This window comes from Trichomycterus rosablanca, chromosome 2, assembly GCF_030014385.1.
Source record: "Trichomycterus rosablanca isolate fTriRos1 chromosome 2, fTriRos1.hap1, whole genome shotgun sequence".
NCBI lineage: Eukaryota > Metazoa > Chordata > Actinopteri > Siluriformes > Trichomycteridae > Trichomycterus > Trichomycterus rosablanca.
Genome location: NC_085989.1, coordinates 23,387,315 through 23,396,113, shown reverse-complemented (window position 1 = coordinate 23,396,113; position 8,799 = coordinate 23,387,315). Strand labels below are relative to the sequence as shown.

The 8,799-nt window shown below is 35.9% G+C and overlaps 1 protein-coding gene and 1 long non-coding RNA gene across 3 annotated transcripts; both read right to left on the bottom strand.

Moving 5' to 3' along the window:
• Positions 1-405: 405 nt before the first annotated feature.
• Positions 406-2,669, bottom strand: LOC134307101 (uncharacterized). 2 transcript variants are annotated; one of them, XR_010009660.1, is made up of 3 exons: positions 2,586-2,669; positions 655-719; positions 406-487 (listed from the first exon to the last, which is right to left on the bottom strand). It is a non-coding gene; the product is annotated as an uncharacterized LOC134307101 (long non-coding RNA). The 2 variants fall into 2 exon arrangements; XR_010009666.1 differs by lacking the exon at positions 2,586-2,669 and adding an exon at positions 1,864-1,908.
• A 4,007-nt stretch (positions 2,670-6,676) lies between these two features.
• LOC134307086 (DNA ligase 1-like) lies at positions 6,677-8,395 on the bottom strand. Its single transcript, XM_062990433.1, has 5 exons — positions 8,296-8,395; positions 8,104-8,186; positions 7,779-7,994; positions 6,897-7,687; positions 6,677-6,769 (listed from the first exon to the last, which is right to left on the bottom strand). The coding sequence occupies exons 2-4, from the start codon at positions 8,167-8,169 to the stop codon at positions 6,905-6,907; spliced, it is 1,065 nt and encodes a 354-aa protein (XP_062846503.1). The 5' UTR covers positions 8,170-8,186; positions 8,296-8,395; the 3' UTR covers positions 6,677-6,769; positions 6,897-6,904.
• Between the last annotated feature and the right edge of the window lie 404 nt (positions 8,396-8,799).

Below are 8,799 nucleotides of genomic sequence, written 5' to 3'. Positions count from 1 at the left end.
TGGCAGCAATTAGCCAGTAAGTTGCTGTAATATATTTTACAGTACGCATACTGCAAATTTAATTACAGTAACTATAAAATACTGTAATATTTATTACAGTAATAATCACAGTACTGTAGCTCTTTTTACAGTAATTTCACATTACTGTAACCTATTACAGCAGTAATCACTTTACTGTAATTGTTATCACAGTCTTTTAATTACAGCAAATATCAGACTACATTAAAGGCATTACAGCATTTAACACTAAAATAATATTCAAAAAATAACTATACATTGTAAAAATTAAGTCACTGCATTTGTAACAAAAATCATTTATTGAATTTCAACATTTTAAAACATGTTTTTGAAAATACATAGATAATTAAATAAATAAATTCATATTTTTTTATAAACACAGCTGTTCTGAACAAAAACAAAAATGTGCAAGTGCTTTGTTTTACATTTGCTGGAATCCACATCTTGGGCTAAAGTTTTCTTCCCTGGACTGTAAAGATAAAACAAGGAATTACTGTTACTGCTATAGAAATTTATATACAAGACTGGAGACTATGACAATTTTGTTAATTCCTAACCTCCCATTAGAGATATCACATTAATAAACACTGCTATTATAAATACTACCATTAAAAATGTGCTGTTTAAAATTCTTACCTGTATCGGGGCTCTGTTTTGCTTTAGTCCACTTCAGTAGGCTGCTTACACATGCCTCACGGTAACTAGAAAAAAACGAGTGACGAGTTTCACCACATAGAACATGGAGCTACAGCACAGCCACTAAGGAATTCCCACAAGAACAACAAAAGCGAAATAATGAAAATAATTAACACAAAATGGACAAAACATTGTTTATTAGGGACGGAACATTTGATACCGAGGCTTTAAAGCTTGTTTCACTTTTGTAACACTGGACTCAGCATGTGCGGGACTGATGAAGCTTTGGTGCTGTGTTTTATCTCACTCACTATATAAGAGACAATCAAACCAGGGTTACCCACCGTCCTGTAACATACAGAATCCTTCTTTATCTGGAGACTAAACGCCGCGTTCAGTATTGAACTGATACAGGACGCTTTGTTCCGTATTTTTATCAATGGGAGACTGTGGGAATTATATTAAGTAGTGTTCACTTTTATTCTTAGTAACGGTGTGTGTGCGCTGGTTATAGCAGCAGGGGGGGACCTTACACAGTCATGAGAACAAAGGTTTTATTTATGGTGTTTAACATTTATTATTTTCATTCTTTATAATAAGTCAGAACCATATTTTATGCAAAACAACGCACTCCGCCCACTGTGCTACTCATACAGCGGTGTATTAAACAGGTTATGTCACGTTACTAAGAATAAAAGTGAACACTACTTAATATAATGAATTAAGCAGCAGTTTCCTTCTGTTTTATACACCACACCGTCTCCCATTGATAAAAATACGGAACAAAGCGTCCTGTATCAGTTCAGTACTGAACGCGGTGTTTGGTCTCCAGATAAAGAAGGATTCTGTATGTTACAGGACGGTGGGTAACCCTGGTTTGATTGTCTCTTATATAGTGAGTGAGATAAAACACAGCACCAAAGCTTCATCAGTCCCGCACATGCTGAGTCCAGTGTTACAAAAGTGAAACAAGCTTTAAAGCCTCGGTATCAAATGTTCCGTCCCTAATAAACAATGTTTTGTCCATTTTGTGTTAATTATTTTCATTATTTCGCTTTTGTTGTTCTTGTGGGAATTCCTTAGATGTTTAGAAGAGCGGACGGTAGATAGAGATGCACACGCCACGTCTAAACATCTGCACAAAACTTTCCACAAGAAAAACAATAGCGGGTCAACTGGATAAAATGATTTCCACAAACTAGACAAAACCTTGTTTATCGTCACCATCACAAACTCCGTTCACTTTATCGCTGAGAAACAGTTTGATTGACAGCAGGTAAGCAACACGCACTTCCGGTTTATTGTCCCTGCCTTTTCCGTCAGAAATGTGCGGCCGGGAAGTGCAAAACAAATATACATTTTAGAAAACAAAATTACATATGCCGAAAATAAATTTACAAGTGCTGAAACACTTTTACATATGCCAAAACAAATTTACAAACACTGGGTACCCGAGCACTTGTAAATTTGTTTTTGCTTTTGTTGTAAATTTGTTTTGGTTTTTTTGTAATTTTGTTTTCTGAAATGTAAATTTGTTTTGCACTTCTCGGCCACCGTAGATGAGTGTATCCTTTTTCAAATAAGAGCCCACTGACATTCAGTAATAGATACACCTAGATCCTGTTCCGAAGATATTTTAGGGGATTAGTAGGGTCAGTATTTGAAGAGCCAATTAAATTATAAATGGTGGAAATTAACTTCACTTGAGCTGGATCAAGAGTAAGCAAGTGATAAATTTTGGATTCAGGTGGGCGAATAGGAAAGTGGGGAAAAAGATGATGTACAATGTGTCTAATCTGGAAGCTTTTGGGTAGATCAAACTTCGCCATCAAATCCGAGAACGACAAAAAAACTCTTAATGGTTGTAATGCCCCTCTCAGACTACATCTGAAAGGCCTGATCAGTGCAAGATGGAAGAAACTGGAGATTACCTACAATAGGGGGACAGACTGCACCCCTATAAAGACCAAAATGGTTTCTTGATAAAGTCCCAAACCACTGGGTTAGCAAGAAGCGAGTTGACCGGAATGGGAGTTGGGAACAAAGTTTGGCGTGGAGGGATTGTTGTGATGAAGACAATTCAAGCTGTATCCATGGTGGGCCATCACTGGAGGAGTAACCCTTGGTCAAAAAGATGAGTTTTTGAATATTACAAGCACAGTAATAGTGGCGAAAATTTGGTAAGGCCAATCCGCCAGACTTCCGAAGCTGAAGAGATGCTCTGTTCAGGTGTGGAGGTTTATTACTCCGAATAAAGGAGATAAGTATGCTGTCCAATCTGGTGAAAAAAAAAAAGCTTTAATGAACTCGGAATGTGTTGGAACAAGTACAGAAATGTAGGCAGTAGTTTCATCTTAATCAAATTAATGTGTCCAGTAAGTGACAGAGGAAGGGAGGCCCACCTATCTAAGTAAGATACAACTGTATCATGCAGGGCGAGACATTTTCTAACTTAAGTTTTTAAGTTAAAGTGACCAATGCACAACTGATTTACGAGGGATCTTCAAAAAGTTTCTGCATTATTATATTTTGGTTGGAAACAGTGAGGGTGGGAGGAGTAGTAATTGTTTGTGTCTGAGAGACTGAAAGAGAGCTCTTAGTCCGGATTTAGTGCCATCTGATTTTTGGAGCGCTCAAAGAAGCTTTAAGGGGAAGAAGATTTTTATGTGATGATGATGTGAAAGCAGTGGTGCATCAGTGGCTACACGCTCAACCAGAAAATTTTTTGCTGATGGCATTAAAAAGTTGGTATGACTCTGGGAAAAATGCATCAGAAGGAGACTATGTAGAAAAGTAATGTCATTTGTTTGTTTGTTTTTAATTCTTATTAAATAGATTTTTTTAAATTAAGTGAGGAAACTTTTTGAAGAACCCTCATAATTTGCTTGTTTAAGTTTATTGAAATGATTTTATAAAGTTGCTATCAATCGCATTTATACAGACTGTACTGATTTCATCCCAAAATGTTCGAAATTTTCTATTTTTAAATATTCTAAATATTTCTAGATATTATAACTGCAAAAAATCCAAATAAGCACAATGAAATTTTTATGAAACTATTATGACAAAACTTTAACAGCATTTTAATACAATGTGCACAAAATACAGTTGATCAGTGATCTTTTCTTTCTACTTTTAACAGGTAATTAAAGATTTAAAATAATTAACAAATCACAGTTTCTTCTTTTCATTGCGTTTTACCTTCCAACTTTTTCGGGCTTTCTTTCTTTACATTCTTTCAAAAGATTGGAATATAATGTATATTTATACTGCACGGATCTATAGGCGCACACAAAAGCGCACAGAAAAGCAGGGAAGTGCATAAAGGCTCTGGAAAGCGCGCAAATCTTACGCAGACGTGTATGAAAACACCTGAAATACACAGAGGAGCTTACAAACACAAGTAGTGTAGAGGTACCTGTAGCTCAGTGATTAAAGTACTGGACGAGTTATCAGAACGGTTCTGGTTTATGGGCCTAAGCAAGTTCAGTTGCGCAAATTATTCTGTCATAAATGTAAGTCATTTTGGATAAAAGCGTTTGTTAAATGCCGCAGATGTAAATAAAAAAAAAGACGCACAAAAGCCCAAAATGACGCTCCAACGCGCAAAGTAACAGACGGACGCGCAGAACAACAATATAGCAGCGCAGAAGAGCGCTCAAAGACGCACAAATGTCGTTGTTGTTCGTTTTAAATATGTGGGTGTGCTTAGTCACAGAGAGCAATCGAGTTTATGACTATATGACTTATGACAAATATACTTCATGCGTGACCCGCAACTCGTCCCTAATGACTCCCGAGTCGACTCGGACTCGTCAAAAAGAACTCGTGAGTTTTTCCATTGTCATCCAATCAGTTCTTAATGCGATGGGTGGGACCTTGTTACCCTGTAATAGCACTTAATATTAGTATGTCAGATAAATATATCTGTATTGCGTTGCCCTTTTAAAAGTTCATTGCCTATTCAAAGAAAGCAGCGCATTTTTAAACCGTGTTGAGTTTTGTGGCGCTCATATAAAGGTTGATGCAACGAACAGCTTTCAGTTTTTGGAGTTTACCTGTTTCAACACCCTCACTGCCCTGACTCTGTGGGAGATTGGTTGTGGAGCTGGTTGTGGAGCTGGACATTGCTGCAGTGATGCTTGCTTGTGTATTGAGTGTTTAAGCAGCTTGCTATTTTAACCATTGTGTAGTGTTGCCTCTCTAAGAGACACTATGGTTTTTGTGCATTGTGCTTATTTTGTACTCTAAATGAATTGTAGCCTATTTATGTTTTAGTTTAGTGTGGGCACTAACAAACCGGTAGACCTTGCACATGGAATGGTTTTATTAGCATATCTTGCCCTATTTGGCAGATGGGTGGTATTTTACAGGATCTTGAAAGCTGCTGAGCAGAATAATTTTTGTATTCTCCTTTACTATATTTGTTGGTTCTGGCTTTATTGATTATTGTTTGTAACAGGTTTTAAATAAAATAGTTTTGTTTGATTGTTTAATAATGTTTATGAGCAGTAATTGGTGAAGACCTTTAGGTCTGAGACAGAGGTGGGTTCTATATTAATTGTTGGGCTATCTCTAAGGGGTTGTGACCAGAGCCCTGACACTATTTAACTGATGAGTGTAAAATTGCTTTATGTATTTAGTGTCTTTTATTTGAGGTGATTTGCTTTAAGCGTGACTTGCAATTTAGACTAGTAGTTGCCCTTTTCTGGTTACTAGACCACCAAATTTGTATTAATCCCCCTTATTTCTTTATTCTTCTATAATGTCCTTTCCCATGAGGCCTTTTTAAATTCTACTGCTTATCTAATCTTTAATCACTATTGACCAGTGGCTGTATTTTTTACAGAATCTTAAAAGATTTCATTTTTACTGATAAACTTCATTGTATTTTGTGATTTTCATTGTATTGAAAGGCTGTTTAAGTTTTGTCATAACACTAATGTGAAAATGCTAATCATTTCCAGTAAAGTAAGTTTTGATACCAATAATTTGAGCTTATTTTGTGTTTATTTGGGTTATTTGCAGTTGTAATATTAGTTGCATTATTTAAATTTTGAATATGTTGCGTATAATATAGCTTTATATAATCATTGCAATAAACTTAAACAAGCAGATTAGATCAGTTGTGCAATGGTCACATTAACTTAAAAATTTAAGTTACAGGTACACAATGTTCTTAGTGCAAAGTACTTCTGATTTGTCGGTTGTATTAATTGTTTGTTTAACTCAATCAAACAAGTTTTAAACCTTAATTTTTTGAGGCAAAGAATTTCCTCAAATTATTTGAGTAGACGTAACTTATTAGGGTTTACATTGATTCATTAGAAACCAAATAAGATTTACATACATAAGTATTTATATTAAATTTGATCATTTATAATTTTCAGGAGCACTTGTTAAAAGCAATTAAAGTTACAAACTCCAGAGATCTTAAAGCTATAATATTCTGTATAATACTTGTATGTGTTACATTTTTTAGGTTGCTCTACACCAAAAAATAAAAAAATCTATTTGATCAGTAAAATGTCCCAAAATAAACCAAGAAATGATATGGAAATTGTTTTTATCATGTACCACCTAAATGTGTGCAGTAGAGGGTTAGACAACAATTATTGTACAACACTGACACCCCATACAATGATATGTGCTAACTGAATTGTACAGTTTTTTATTTTTTTTTTATTTTTTTTATTTCTTCTATACATAAAACGTTAATGATTCTGTAAATTATCCCATTTGACTATAAATTATTAAGTAGCTTGTAAGTTTACAGTCACTTTTATGTGTAATTAATCCATATTTAATTGGTCCAAAGACCTAACCTATTCTTGAAAAGCATATTATTATTATTATTTTAATGTTATTAAATTAAAACACTACATCAGGTGTTTCTTTTGCCTTTTAATTTTCCAGAAGTAATGCTGGACATAAAATACAAGTTTATTTTGGACCCTGTGTTCTGTGATCCCTGTGATCTCTGGTGCAAAGGTAAAAGAAGATGATAAATAAAAAAACAACATTGTGTGAGTTTTTTAATACATTGCTTTTATTGAGGATTTTTTGAGCATGTCAGTGTGGTTGAATGGCTTCCTCTAGATCTCAAGGGCCTTTCCTATAAAACACACAAAATAACTATTAGTAAAATGTTATGCAGATGTTATCTCAGTTAGAAAGATTTTTTTACTTACCAGCTCATCAGTGTTATGGTTTTATGTCTTAAACTTAATTGCTATACTTACTTCCTTTTTTAACCCCTAAATTTAAAGGCTACTCTAAATTTGCTTTTTAAGGCCTGTTTGTCTTTGACTTCATGCTCTTCCTCGTCAACCTTCATGTGCTTTTCCATCCTCTTCCTGTTACGCTCCTCCTTTTTCTCCATCTTCGATTTCTTCTTTAGCTCTTTCAGCTCAAGGAGAACCTTTGATTTTTCATCCTTTATTTCCTTTTCTAGATCCTTTAGCTTTGTTTCCCCCTCCTGCTTTTCACGTTTGGCCTCCGTTTTCAGAATTTTCACTTCCAATTTTAGGTCTTCAATTTCCTTTTGTCTTTTCTGCTTTACCTCGTCCATCTCAAGCTTTAGTTTAACCTTCTCCTCCATTTTATTGAACCATTCTGTCTTGGCATGAAACTCCATCTCCAAAAGCCCTGTTTTTTCATCAAGGGGCACATTTGGAATATTGTCAATCATAGGACTCATTGCTTCTTCCTCCACAGTTTGCAGCTCAACATCATTCATAACAGTGTTGTCGGTCAGCATGATCTCTTCAGTGTTCTTAAAGCACTGATTTGACACCCATGCTAACTTGGGTGTTTGTGGTGGCTTTACATCACCAGTGTTCAGATTGGAATTCATGCTGGACTCCACACAGGAATGCTGGAGCTTTTTTAATGAAGAAAGCCGGGTCCTGGCCGAGCTAATGAAAGATGATAAAGAGAAAGGCAGCATAGACTTTTGAGCTGGTGTAACGTTCTGACTGACTGCTAGAGAAGCAGTAGATTCCATCTCAGCATCACTTGTTTTCTGTGTGCTCTAAAACAAAAATGAGATATAAGAATGTGTATATTCAGTGTTGAGTTGAATGAACATTATATTACTGTATGATGTTCTATAAAGTGCAAACCTCTGCAATAACATCTGTCAGTTTGGTCATCTCTCTCAAGAGATTCTCAGAGCACTCTGCATGCTTTTGGAAGATCTTGTTAAGTGATAACAGGATCTCCTGGCTGCAGGTGCTCTGCAGGTTCTCTTGTTTCTCCCCCCAATCCTTCTGTTCCTGACTCCCATCTGCACATTCCTCCAGCTGGAAACCTGCCGCATCCTCTTCCACCTTCTCCTTCTTTTACAGCATTAAAAACATAGTTAGCATCATGTATGAAGTAAATACAGTCAGTAGTTATAAATAATAGGTTGAACATGAAGAAGAAAGAAATGAAATGTTTACTCACGGGAAGAGGACGGGTTTTGCGGAGCTTACCGAACAGTCTCCGTATCATTTGTATCCACTTCCGCATCCTTACCCACTTTCTTACTTCCATACAAAACACAAAACAAAGAACAACAATAAAAGATATCAGAAACGAAGCTGCGTGTGTTACTTTAGGTACAATGTATCTACTGCTCCTACAGAAGGAACTTACCACAGTGTGTGATGAGAAACAGATGAATATTTTCTCTCGTTAATGAACTTGAGCAGCTTCCTCTGAGCAGAGCTAAAGTCAAATGAGGCTCCAGCAGCGCGGACTGCTTTTATAGCCTTTTTCATTATGACGTACGCAGTGTTCCGTCCACCGCCGCCTGGAGCTGCTTGTAGTGACGTAATTTTCTTTATTAAATGCACAGAATTAAGCGCATATACTGGACCAGGAGTACTTTTCCTGAGTATACTTGTCTACCACATCGTTATTAACTCAAGCACAGTATTACATCTGCTACTGGAGCTGCTCGATCAGACTGTGTCACCATGGCCATGTTTACATGCAAAGATTTCCTCCAGTCTGATTGAACTCAGATTACAGATTAATAAAAGTTATATAGAACACAAATGACTCAAACATTTAACCCAATACCTAAGAGTAATACGGAGCTTATCTGATCCTGTATGAATTAGTTGTTACCATTCATTACTTTTATTTTTACGAAAT